The sequence below is a fragment of the Marmota flaviventris genome, chromosome 1 (assembly GCF_047511675.1).
Source record: "Marmota flaviventris isolate mMarFla1 chromosome 1, mMarFla1.hap1, whole genome shotgun sequence".
NCBI lineage: Eukaryota > Metazoa > Chordata > Mammalia > Rodentia > Sciuridae > Marmota > Marmota flaviventris.
Window position 1 is genome coordinate 97,656,928 of NC_092498.1, and position 14,263 is coordinate 97,671,190.

The 14,263-nt window shown below is 36.7% G+C and overlaps 1 protein-coding gene across 1 annotated transcript; it reads left to right on the top strand.

Annotated features, from left to right (window-relative positions):
• The first annotated feature begins 8,602 nt into the window (after positions 1–8,602).
• Yae1 (YAE1 maturation factor of ABCE1) lies at positions 8,603–12,610 on the top strand. Its single transcript, XM_027939675.2, has 3 exons — positions 8,603–8,777; positions 10,327–10,448; positions 12,160–12,610. The coding sequence occupies exons 1-3, from the start codon at positions 8,649–8,651 to the stop codon at positions 12,587–12,589; spliced, it is 681 nt and encodes a 226-aa protein (XP_027795476.1). The 5' UTR covers positions 8,603–8,648; the 3' UTR covers positions 12,590–12,610.
• Positions 12,611–14,263: the final 1,653 nt, after the last annotated feature.

Below are 14,263 nucleotides of genomic sequence, written 5' to 3' on the forward strand. Positions count from 1 at the left end.
CAAAAAGAAATCCTATCCCCATTAGTAGTCACTATCCATTTCATCCTCCCCACAAACCTTGACAATCACTATCACATTTTCTCTCTTTATGGGTTTGCCTATTCTGGATATTTCATATGATGCAATCATACACTATATAACCTTTTATGACTAGCTTATTTCACTTAGCATGTTTGCAAGGTCCGGTCATGTTGTAGCATGCATCAATAATACATTTATGTTTATGACTGAGTAATATTATGTAGATATCTTCATATAGATAGACCATCTTGTGTTTAACTATTCATGCAATATTGCATGTCAAAGAAAGAGATCATGGTGGTAGAACTATCTGATATCAAGAATACAGAAGAAAGACCAAGGTTGGGGCAAAAAAAAAAAAAAAACAATGAGTTCAGTTTTAGACATATTAAGTATAAGCTTCCTATTGAACCTCTTGGTGAAGATATCCATTTTTTAGTTAAATATGCAAGTCTAAACCTCAGAAGTGATGATGGAAAGAGTTGAAATACTGAGGTACTGTTTGAAGCCATGGAGTGTATGGGGAAACACCCAGGTAGATCAGGCAGAGCACACATAGTACCTGTATTTGTAGGGCTCTGCCAGGTAGCATGCTAACCCCTAAATCATAATGGTTAAACTAATAAGAGTTCATTTCTTCTACCTACAAAGTCTACCATAGATCCAGCAGCTTTCCAGGGCAGCTCCCTCTGGGAAGTAACTCAGAGATCCAGGCTGTCCCTAACTGTGGCTCCACCATTTCCATGTGACAACTAGGTTTGTTACATCAGAGGGAGAGAAAGCTGGAGCTCAGGCAAGAACTTTATGGCCCAAGCTGGGAGGTGAAGAGTATCCTTGTGACTTACTAGTCACTGGCCAGCATAAGTCATATATGGCCCTACTCATGTTCTAACAGGTTAGGAATTATAGTATTGTGGGTAGCCAGGAAGGAGACAAGAACCAAGCAATAGTATTAGTAATGTGTACTATATTTCTAGTGGGGAACAGATCTACATTTCTTTCCAAAATAATCTTTCTGGTAACACTAGAAGGGGTGAAAAGTGAGAATCTTCCAGACAAACTCCTTGAAAAAAAACAGGGCCTTTTCATAATTGTTCCTTTCCAAAGATGTACTGAGAAAACTAGCTCAAGAGATCATCCCATGGGAAAGTGCTGGCCCCAGTAACACCAAGACCTTAACAGGCTACATGGCCTTCATAGCCAAGAGTCACTTAAAAATAATGCAATACATTTCCAGTTGCACAGAAGCTGGATCTTGTGGAAAATGGGAAGCCCTCATGACTCCTCTACTAGGCCCAAAGAGAGAGAAATCTGGAAGATGGGAAGAAAAGACCAAGAGGGGAAGAAGACAAGAAGCTAAACTTCATTTATCTCTGTCACCATACCTGTCACGGTGCCTAGCCTGTGATTTATTCACTGCATTAAATGTGTCATGGGGTGGGAGAGAAACAGTTATTGATAATCAAAACTGCCTGGAGTTCCTTCCATCAGTCTTTCCCTTAGGGACTTTTTCTATGTTTTGCCTAAAAATCCTAAGGGGTATTTTCGGGGTCCAAAGGAGTCAGACCTGATTGTTCACCTTTGATAATGAGGGAAGAGTTGATTGATAGTCTTCGAAGCCAGAGGCTTTCTCAATGTTGCCACCACTACCAACATTGCCCACCACCACCACCATCACCACCATGATCTTCATCTCCACTGCCCACGCCATCACCACCACAATCATCACTAACACCCTACCTGTCTCCTGACAGCCATCTAACTCTTCAACCTTTTTGTTCCCAGGGACCTGCCCCCATTCCCCTGAGTTCTAACACCCTCTTCTCTGTCCTCATGAAAGGAATAAATAAAGCTTTTTTGCATATCGCTTTATCCTTCTAATCTAATACATGGTCAGATTTTAACAAATGTTTCTGGGCTAAATATCCCCATTAAAGGACTCTCAGATTATACCTGTCTGTGTGGAATATATATCTGTTTAAAGAACAAGCTTATAACAACATGACTTAAAAGTTTAAAGTAATAGTATGGGTTATGGAATCAAAGAAAAAGGAGACAAGAATAACAACCTTGACGTCAGATATACACAAACCCAGAAAACATCCTACTCATGAGTCACTGCTTAGAAAAACTGAAGACTTCAAAACTAGGAGGGAAATTAAAACTAGAAACATAATATGGGAAAAACCAAGAATCAGAATGTTAACAATGCATACTGAAATCAACTAAATACACAAACCTTAAAATAAATGTTAAAACATAGCTATAAAATAGATTAGGAAAAGTTTTAAAATTCATAAAAGATTTTGAAAGTATTATTCGTCTTTTCTGTATCATTCTTAATCTGTATTTATAGAGAGTTTATTATCGCATATTTACAACTGGAACTTGAAATTGCTTAAAATGTGGTATTTGAAGAAGTTAATTAAATTCATTAAATTATTTAGTAAATTATGCTTAATAATTGTTTAATATTCAAGTATTATTATTAAATAATAATTCATTTAATAAATATTTATTTCTACTGATTTATTATTATAAAGCATTAGGAATACAATAGATAACTAGAACACACAGAGCATATAGTAGAGAATGTAGACAATTAGGCATTTATGAGCAAAGTGGTAAAGACTATACACATGTGAGGGGAACAACTAACCCAAATGATCAGAGAAAACTTTGAAATGGAAATGACATCTAAGCTAAAACCTGAAAAATAAGTCACCTTTGGTAGAGAGAAAGGGCACATTTCCAGACAGAAGAAAAATCACCTGACAAATGCCTGAAAATAGGTGTGTACCAGTGAAAGGTAGCAAGAAGTGAGGCCAGAGAGGCGAGCAGGAGCTCGATCATACAAGGCTTTGTTGGCCACATAAAGGCATTTGTACTTTATTGTGAGCACAATCAGGAAGTACTGAAGATAAGTAAACAAGGGATAGCCCTATCAGATTCTACCTTAGGAATAATGCTTTTGACTGACCAGAGAAATGGTATGGAGGGAAGATGGGACATGAGGCAGAAAGATCAGTTAAGGAAGCTGTTACAACCCTGAACTAGGGAAGTGGCAATGAGATTGGAGGAAAATGGACAAATTTGACATACATTTAAGATACGGCAAACAAGCTGCTGTGTCCATAAAGAGGAAAAAAAGGAGTCAGGTTCTTGATGTGGGCAATGGGTAGGTGGTAGTGCCATTCAATGAGTTGTAATGCTTCTCAGACTCAATTATGAATACTAATCACCCAAGAATACAGATTCTGATTCAATAGTTCTGGGTTGAGACCACAGACTGTTTCTAACAAGCTCCAAAGTGATGCTGATGTCATAGGTGTTGTCACCACAATCTGAGTAGAGAACATAGGGGAATGAAGAACACTGGAAGGAAAAACAAAGATAAATTCAGATACGATACATTAAAATTCTTATGGTAATTCTGAGCAGAGGTACTCTGCAGGCAGTTAGACACATTCGTCTGATACACAGAGGAGAGCAAGGAGGGAGACATTTGAGAATCAACTGCAAAAATATTGTGGAAATTACCTTCACCTCCTCAGTCCCATTTTAAATGACATAGAGGATTTGAAAGTCAAATTACATGAGTTGAAGTGAGAGATGCACAAGTGATTCTTTGAAGAAGTTTGGTTGTAAAGAGAAAGAGAAGCATAGAGCAATAGCTATAAGAGAGCTTAGAGGTGAGGAAGGATCTTTATAAAAAGATGAGACAGATAAACATGCTTAAATGATATTAGACATAGCTGCCCCTGATTAATAGACTACTAATCAGTCATCCTGTCTAAAATTTCTACTTCATCTGGTTTAATATTCAACAAGCAATCTATAACAGACTAATTCTTTTCTTCTTAGCTTTGACACCTGTGTTATAAATGGGGTCTTCTATAGATACAATACTCTAAAATAAAGGATCACAATGCTAACCAGAAATCTACTATTCTTATTCTAAAGCCTTCTCTTTAGAAGCTATATTTTGAATGCTTTCTCATCTATTTTTACCATGAGCAACAATTTTATTTTTCTAATACATATTACATAGCCTGAGAGCAAACCCGATATAAGCAATTAAGATGGTACCAAAGGAATTAGTTGCTGAATACCACTAAGGATAGAACATATGAAAGTTTAGATGGGACAAGGAAAAAATGGGAAAACTATTTCCCTTGGCATATGGAAATCAGTTCTGCTGGCTGGTTGCCAAAGTCTGAATGATTAAAGTCAGTATGCTAGAAACTTTGAAGAAGATTTGAGAAAAGGTCTGTGCCCTCTTAAGAGTTTATTATGTCAACTACAAAAGAACAGTTTGCAAAAGACACAAATGAAGTGTGGAAGACTGAGATAAAGAATGAAACTTAGCAGGAGATAGGAAATAGGACATAAAAAAAGAATTGTTGAAGCCTTCGAAAGAAAAGACAAGGATGAATGATAAGCCAAAGAATGAGGAGAAAATACAATGAATCCTAAAGGTTGACCCCATTATACAGTATTAATATAAGAGACACTGAGCTGCAAGATAAGTTTACTAAATACTCTGGAGTAAGTTCACACAGTGACACCAAAATTTATGCAGGCGATGCCATAGTTATTTACAGTCTTTTTTTTTTTTTTTAATAAGAGAGAAATGCTATTTTGAAATAGAATCACACACTTGGAAAAACCTCAGAAGGACCTTGAAATATCATCTGGTTCTTGAAGGCAGAGTTAGTAGCAGCCTCCAACTGTTAATGTCCACAGGATCTGCCTCAGATCTCTAACCAAGGCCACACTCTTCCTGAGCATCCTCCACCAATAATTGAGTATGGCAGGATTAGTCAGAACCAGCCAGGCATGGAAAATGCAGGACTCCTCTTGCTCTGCTCCAGAGGTCCTTTATACATCAGCCAAGACATTTTCAGATCTATATTACAATCTGAGGCCCTCTGCCCGATTCTGCCTCAATCTTCTTTCCCTATCACAGGGATCAGATCAGCATCACCTCCTGAAGGCTTACCCTGTCTAACCATGCTCCCTCTTTTTTGTTCGATTTTTTTTTTTTTTTTTTTGATACCAGAGATTGAACACAGGGCACTTAACCACTGAATTACATCCCAGCATCCCAGGTCTTTTTATTTTTTATTTTGAAAGAGGTCTCCCCAAGTTGCTTAGGGCCTCACTAAATTGGTGAGCCTGGTTTTGAACTTGCGATTCTCCTGCCTCAGCCTCCTGAGACACTGGGATTAAAGATATATTATGCCACCATGCCTGACCTCTTTGTGTCCTTCACAGACATTATGCTCCTGAGTCTCTAGTAACCCTCATACACTTGACACTCCTAATTCTTTCTCTATATCTGTATCCTGATAGATATAATTATATATACAAAGAATATTTTGTAACACATGCATCTGACACAGGTCTTATGTCCAGAATACATATAAAACCTTGAAAACACATTAAGAAGATAATTCAACTTTTTAACTCAGAGATTTCATTTTAAAAGATAACAAAGCCACGTGTGGTAGTCCATTCCTGTAATCTCACCTACTTGGGAGACTAAGGCAGGATGATCAAAAGTTTGAGACCAGTCTGGGGAACTTAATGAGACCCTGTCTCACAACAAAAAATAAAAAGGACTGTGGATATAGTACAGGGGTAGAGCACTCCTGGATTCAATTCCCAATACTACACACACACACACACACTCACACAAGATTATACATTCAAGAATGTTCATAGCAGCTTTATTCAGAAAAGTGCAAAACTGGAAACAATACGGATGTCCATTAATCATGGACAAGTGGACAAATCATGGCATATCCACACAATGAAAACAATATTTAAATATTTAGCAATTAAAAAATTACTGGACATAGAAACACATGAATGAATCTCAAAAACATTATGTTTAGTTAAAGAAACCAAACACATTAAAGGACATATGTGATTCCATTTCTAGGAAGATCTATATGTATAGCTATATACATATTTTATATTTGGTATATATCTATGTATTTATATTGTGGCAAAACTATAGTGATAGAAATCAGATCAGAGGTACTGGGGGTGAGGATGGATTGGAAATGAGTATGAGGAAATGTCTGGGATAATGGAAATTTTCTGTATCTTGATTGGGTGGTGGTTGTACAGGAATATACATTTGCCAAAACTCATAAAACGGTACACTTGAAAATGTCTACATGTTACTACCTGAATTTTTTTATATTTATTTTTTAATTTTAGGTGGACACAATATCTTTATTTTATTTTTATGTGGTGTTAAGGATCGAACCCAGTGCCTCACGCATGCCAGGTGGGTGCGCTACCACTTGAGCCACATCCCCAGCCCACTACCTGATTTTTAATGTGTGTTTCTGACATTTATAAATACTATACCAAATACATACTAGATACTAAATAGATATGTAAATAAATACCTTATTTTTTGGCATGACAAAAGGAATTCTTATTTATATCTCTAGATAATGAAAATGAAAAAAGAAAGGGAGTATTGTCTGTTTTTCTGATATCCAAAAACCTTATCAAATTCCCTTATTCTGTTGTTTTTAACTGAAGTTCTTAGCATTTCTTAGGCATACAATTATATAAACAGCAAAAGAAATAACTTCATCACTCATTATCCAACATTTATACAGATTACTTTGTTTACCTCTCTTATTACATTCATTGGTCTCCAAAAGAACATTAATAATAATGATCATCAGATGCCCTCTATTTTCTACACATTAGAGGAAATGTCTTAATATCTGATTGTACCATCTGCAATTTTTCTATGGTAATTAATCTCTTCAGATTTTCTACTTTACAGGTCAATATTTTTTTTAAAGAGAGAGTGAGAGAGAGAGAGAGAATTTTTTAATATTTATTTTTTAGTTTTCGGTGGACACAACATCTTTGTATGTGGTGCTGAGGATTGAACCCGGGCAGCACGCATGCCAGGCGAGCGCGCTACCGCTTGAGCCACATCCCCAGCCCAGGTCAATATTTTTAAGGAGTCACTCACATCTCCTAGATTTTCAACTGTAATAGTCTTGAGTTTTAATTAGTAATTTATAATATTTTAATATTATTTTCCACCGATGGTCTCCCTTCTAATTCCTATCTTGTACAATTTTGTTTTGTTTTGTTTTAATCAGAGACATGGTGCTTTCAAAGAACCAGTTTTGGGGTTTATTTATACAAGTTTGTATTTTATTCATTTCAATTGTTATATTTATTGCTTCCATTGTTTCTAATTAACATATGTCTATATCTTTACATAGTTTATATTATATATACATATTTTATATTTGGTATATATCTATGTATTTATATTGTGGGTTACAAAATTCTTTTTGAGGATTTACAATTGTGACCTTGAAGCTTGGGGTGGAACATGCATGCACAAGGTCTCCTGGATTCAATCCCCAGCAAAAAAATAAAATTGTACCTGCACCAACCACCCACTTCCTTACACACTTTGTTACTTTGCTTGTTTAAAATTCTTTTTGTACCATTTATCATTTATGATCTTCAAACAACCTACACGAGTTACTTATATATTGCTTATTGTTTAGCCTCTGTTAATTATACACTAATACAAAGTTCACAAGGGCTAGAAATTTTTACCTGTATTATTCACTCATGTATCTTAAAAGCCTTAAATTGTGCCTGACACAAAGTAGGTACTTAAGAAAATATATTAGATGAATAAACCATTATTATCACATAACTCATTTTATTCACGCAAAGGACAAATCAGGCATACTACTGATACCCATTCATTCACCAACATCTGGTTCATCGTCTAGTATGTTTGAGAACCTGCTGGCGCTTAAGTGTATATTAACATGCCCCTACCCTCACGGAGCCAACAGTCTACATATGAGCAGGAATGGGAGGCAGGGACAGATGCTGCGAATCAATGGAAAAATGTATTGGTTGTACAAATATACTCTTAATATTTCTTATTGATCTCAAATCGGCCGCCGAATCAACTTTTTGACCTATTGTTTTGGTTACTCTCCTAACAGTTAAAAGATGTCCGGTGGTCGAGCTGGAGTTGTGGTTCAGCGGTACAGCACTCGCCTAGCACGTGCAAGGCGCTGAGTTTGATCCTCAGCATCACATAAAAATAAATAAAATAAAAGTATTGTGTCCAATTATTGAAACAACTAAAAAATATGTTTAAAAAAGAAATAAAAAAGATGTCGGGTGGTCAAATCCCTCAAACATACTGAGGGAAATTCTAGAAGACAGTGGCTGGACAATAGTCGACCATCACCTTAATCACCCGGAATGGTTTCACGCACGCGCGGGTCTGCAAAACCCATACAGGCGTGGAGGCTGTTATGGGAACATACGGTCTCGGCTGCCTTCCGCCGAGATCAAGGCCGCCTAGTCCGGTGAGGAAGAAATGCGACTCGCCCACAACTAACAGGGGTCAACCGAAGGAGTCCCAAAACACTGGGAACCACCAGATCCAAAAGCAGCCAAGGCACACGAGCGACGTGCAGACACAGCCCAGGGTCCGCGCGCAGCCGCCTCCGAGCCAGGCCCGCCCACTTCGCCCCGCCCCTCGCGCCGGAAGAACGTGCCTGAGCTTCCGGAGGTCTGCGACCCTTGCCGTTGCCTCGGTGATGTCGTGGGTTCAAGCTGCGTCCTCCACCCCGAGCGCTGCTGACGAAGAGGACGTATTTGACGAGGAAGCGGACGAGTCGCTCCTGGTGCAACGAGAATGGCGGAATCACATGCAGAGACGAGTCAAAGTAAACCTGAGTGGAGGCCGTGGGCACACCCTAGGGTCCCGGGTTGCGGGAGGAACGTGCGGAGTTGTAAAGAAGCTCTGTCCAGCGTGTTCCCAGCTTGGCCTGCTGCCCTCCTTATGGCTTGATTGCCAGTCTGGCCCGCGTCCCGCTAGGATTTCCCAGCGGGTTCCTTGAAAGCGTGTGAAACAACGCATTATAGCCTGACTTATTTTACTCACGCAAAGGGCAAAGCAGGAATAGAGGACCCGTTCATTCACCAATATCTAGTTCAACATCTAGGGCTGGGGGTGTAGCTCAGTTGGTAGAGTGCTTGCCTCGCATGTATGCATAAGATTCGAGGTTCAAGCCCCGGGCATCACACACAAAAAGATAACATCTAGTATGTGTCTGAACCAGCTCGTGGTTGAGTGTGTACATTAACAAGTCCCTACCTTCCACTCCAACAACCTACAGTTAGGGCATTCAAGCAGGAATGGGAGGCAGGGAAGATTACTGCGCGGTCTTTGTGAACCTGAGGGCTGCGTTACAAGCTGGGACCTACTTTAAAGATAAAACTATCCAGACTTCGAAGAGTTTGCACTTTGATGAGGATCTCAAGGAGAGGGGTGGGGGAGTAATGTACCCTGACTATACTAATTATGGCTATCAAGGACACAGTGTGCTTGAATGGGTGGGGAACACAAAGGCATATGGAAAAGGTTGAGCTTAAGAATGTTGTCAAGGGGAAAGTAGGGGAAAGCTGGTATGAAACACTGGTGGCTAGGTAAGGCAATATTAAAAGTTGGTTTCTTTTTTATTTGGTAAATACAAAGTGTTCTTTCTTTGTCTCATTATTCATTGAGAACAAGCTTAATTTTCAGGTAAAGCTCTCAGAACTTAGTTCTGGATAAGAACTAAATGATAAGATTTGCATCCACATAATATTTTTGCCAGCCTTATTATGCCCTTAGAGCTGTAGTTAGGAATTTTCCCTAATTTAATGTTTCAGTAAAATATTATTTACTTGGCCCAACAGCCATATTGTCCCTTTCAGAAATGCTTTATTTGAGACTGGTGCTAGTCCAGTAAATACTGAGTGCTGTGACACCCTTGAGAGATGCAAGACAAAATCTCTATCCACAGAAAATTTGCATTTTAGTCAAAGTTAGTAATCAAGTAAAATTCTAAAGCCAAATTTCCCATTTTCTTTTTCTAAAAGTTTACTCTTTTGCTACTTTACTGGCCTCCTTACCCACCTATACCATTCCATTCATTGCCAAGGGGCCAGACATAATTTTCCATGTTTCTTTTCTGTGAAGACATTGTTTAAAATTGTGTAAGAATCAAGTGTTTAAAATTTGCTTATTAAATCTAGACTTCAAAAGTGGGATGCCATTATATGTCCAATGGCATAGTAAAGGCCTATTTCACAGTTTTCTAAATTAGTACTATGCCTTTCTAGAAAAGCCTGCATATGGTTCACTTGGTGTTAATTACAATCACAATTCTTTATTTTTGCCTGCATATGGTTCACTTGGTGTTGATTACAATCACAATTCTTTATTTTTAGGAAGGTTATAGAGATGGACTAGATGCTGGCAAAGCAGTTACTCTCCAACAGGGCTTCAATCAAGGTTATAAGGAAGGTGCAGAAGTCATTATAAACTATGGACAACTCAGAGGAACATTGAGGTAATTTTAAATTACAATGTCGTTACCACTGGTGAATTTTTATGAAAGTAATATAAAAAAGTAAAAATAAAGTATTTAAGCTAAAGTGCTTTCCCTAGTATTGAATGCACAAAATTGAATTACACTGCCTTCAAAAAGTGAAAATTAGCTGGACTAACTGGTGCACACCTATAATCTCAGCAACTCAGGAGGCCGAGCCAGGAGGATCACAATTTCAAGGCCAGCCTCAGCACTTTAGCAGGGTCCTAAGCAACATAGCAAGACCCTGTGTCAAAAATTTTTTAATTTTTAAGAAGAGCTGGGGATATAGCTCAGTGGTAAAGCACCCCAGGGTTCATTCTCCAGTACAAAAAAAAAAAGCAAACAAAAAGTAAAACTCATTATTAGTTCATTCACTTGAATATGTAAACCAGAAGTTATCCATTTTTGCAAACAAATGGTAGGAAAATATATATACTTTTGCTACCCAAACTACCATCAATCTCTAATTAAAAGAAGATTTTGAATAAAGCTTTTAATGTTTGTACATATGGCAGAGCACAATATGATAGACCTCTAGACCAGAAGTACATAATGAAAATTATAGTTAGTAATTGAAAAATTATTCCATTTGTTTTTGTCCTGAGCATTCTGTACCTGTCAGGATTTCATAGCAATAATGGCATATAACAAAGCCAAGTGATCAGATGACACATGGAGCTAAGAACATGACAGACAAGTTTATCCTCTTTGATGCTTTATACGTTTTAAACTCTCCTCTGTAGAGAAAGGCATAAAATATTTCAAAGAATCTAATTTTATAACAGAATAGAAGATGAAAGAAATCAAAACAAAAAATTATTGTGTTCATAGTTTTAGAATATAATATGATAGAAGATGAAAGAAAGATCAAAACAAAATTATCAAGTTCATAGTCTTAGAAAATTTAACTGGATTTATAGTTTACTACAATAGGAAAATGATTAATTATTCATCTTCACATCATCAAGTTAAATTAATCTTTTATATGCTTAGAAAACTTACTGCTAAATCTTTTATGTCTGTTGATTCCATTATTAAACATTACTTTTCAGCTGGGGATGTAGCTGAGCATTAGAGTGCTTAGCATGCTCAAGGCCCTGGGTTCAATCCCCAGCACCAAAACAAAAAACAAACAAAATAATTACTTTTCATAATAACCATTGTGTTATTTCTGAAATGTAAAATAATAAAACAATATTGTCCATATTAGAAAAGTAAAACATATGTTAAATCTGTTAGGACTAGAATTCTTACCTTTTTCAAGGGAATTGTTCGTAGCTCCTTAGATGATTCTAATGGGTGGCCAAGATTAAGAATCACTAGTTCAGGAACTGTTTGATGTCCTTAAAGGAGAAACTTGTTTTACTGATCTTTCTCCAGGTTGTATACCTCTGTAGAAGTTATAGTTATTAGGGAAAGTCTAAAATGTGAAAAGTAGTTATAGAGCTGTGAAAGAGGAAATATGGATTATAAACAAGTGATTAAGTCTAATTTGTATTAAAAAATAATGTCCTTATTTTTAAATCCTATTTTACCATTATTAACTTCTGCTTTTGACTGACATTATTATCATTAATACATGTTGCATGATGTTATCTGAAAGAGATTTGTAGGGCTTAGCCTCAAACATTCTAAAAGCCTATGACTTTAATTTTTTACGTTTTTAATTCTTGTTTGTATTTTCATTCAGTGCTTTGCTCTCCTGGTGTCACCTTCATGATAATAGTTCAACTTTGATCAGTGAAATAAATAGTCTTCTGGATGCAGTTGGCCAATGTGAAGAGTATGTGCTCAAACATCTGAAATCAATCACTTCACAGCCTCATGTTGTAGATTTATTGGATTCCATTGAGGACATGGACCTTTGTCATGTAGTTCCAGACGAGAAAAAGATTGATGAAACTAAAGATGAAAGACTCTGTGAAAATAATGCTGAGTTTAACAAAAACTGTGGCAAGAGTCCTAGTGGGAAAGATTGTTCATATTTAGAACGTTGTACAACACAAGAGCATTCACATTCTGAAAACCCAAACCTTGCTTGGATTTTAGAACAGACAGCCAGTTTAGTTAAACAGTTGGGAATATCAATAGATGTTTTGCAGCACCTCAAACAACTATAAAAATTATGTTCCCTTTTCTAAGGAATGTCTCAGCATTTTGTTTCCTAATAGGGTAACCAGAATTAATACCATTTCTGCTCTGAACACTTCAGATGTTGTTATCCTTCATGGAAGTTTGCAATGACTTCAACATTAACACTATTATACTATAAGCTTTTTCTGTGTCACTGGTAATTCTTTTGTAGTTTAAGATATGCTCAGAAATTCCAGTTGTCATCATTTTCAAATATCTCATCAAAATTGAACATTTTTAGACTCATTAACAAAAGCTAACAAGAATCAAACATTTTGTAAGAACCTAACACTACTTTCTACTTCCATCACAATCAGGGGGTTCAAGACCTCATCACCAACTAATCAGACCTAAGTTATCAAAAGTAACCTGATGGTTAACATAGACACAGAAATAAATATATGTATAGATATACAGTTTTATATTGAAAGCAGTCTTAATATTGTTGATTAAACAATTAAAAGTAAAATATCAAAATTCACTTTAGTTACATATTGATTAAAAATTAGAGGGTTGGGGATGTAGCTCTGTTGGTAGAGTGCTTGCCGCACATGCACAAGGCCCTGGGTTCAATCCCCAGCACCACCAAAATAATAATAAGGACATTCCATAAAGAATACAGAAAATCCATTTCATTCTCAAGTACCTAGTTTTTCCAAATAGTAAAGAGTTATTAGTGTTACTTAATATTCCAGATTATTCTAAATGGCTGTTTTGCTTAAAATTCACGTAAGAAACAACTGGCTTCTATATTACCTTAAAGTGAATTTTTTAGTCTAGCATAAGTTAAAGATTCAAATATTTACTTGAGGATCTAAGCATGTACTAAACTTGGAAAATAATTTTTCGTCACTTTTTTCCACCTGAAATACAAATTTATATGAGGTAGCCAACTTGAGAGGCACCCTGGTAATTGTCCTTCATTGGTAGCCTTAGCTACTATTTCATCAGTATTTTTATGTACCATACATGCTAAAAGACATATCACTATAGTGAGAGAACCTGCGAAAATGTCTTTTCAAGGGACAAAGAAAATGTACTATGATCTTAGAGCCCTCTTCAGAGTTCATAGAACTTTGAAAAATTGAGGCAACAAATTTTGAAATAAGAATACCATAGCGCTGGGGTTGTGGCTCAGCAGTACAGTGCTCTCCTGGCATGGGTGGGGCACTGGGTTAGATCCTCAGCACCACATAAAAATGAAGGTATTGTGTTCACCTACAACTAAAAATATATTTTTTAAAAAAGAATGCCATAGAGTTTCAGGTTTTATAAAAACCTGCTGAAGCTATCAAAGTGACATTTGGTACCTGGTTTTAAAAAATGTGCCCATATCCAGATATGAACACCATTTTAGAGATTTACTAATTCATCTTGTTATATATTTTTCCATATTTTTAGATGCAACCAAAATCTAAAATCCACACAGAATATTAAAAGCAATCTCAAGTCTCGTTTTTGTTCTGTACTGTATATTACTTGTGAAATATCCATCTCTAGTGATATTATCGCAAGAAGGTCACACTGAGTAAAAACTTAATGATGTTATTGAGATTTTATCTGGGCTTCCCCAATAAGATTCCCAAAAAATAATATCCCTTGTCACCATTGATTACATAGAGCCTGTTTGTAGAAATGTTTATAGAAAATGAAGTCAAAAG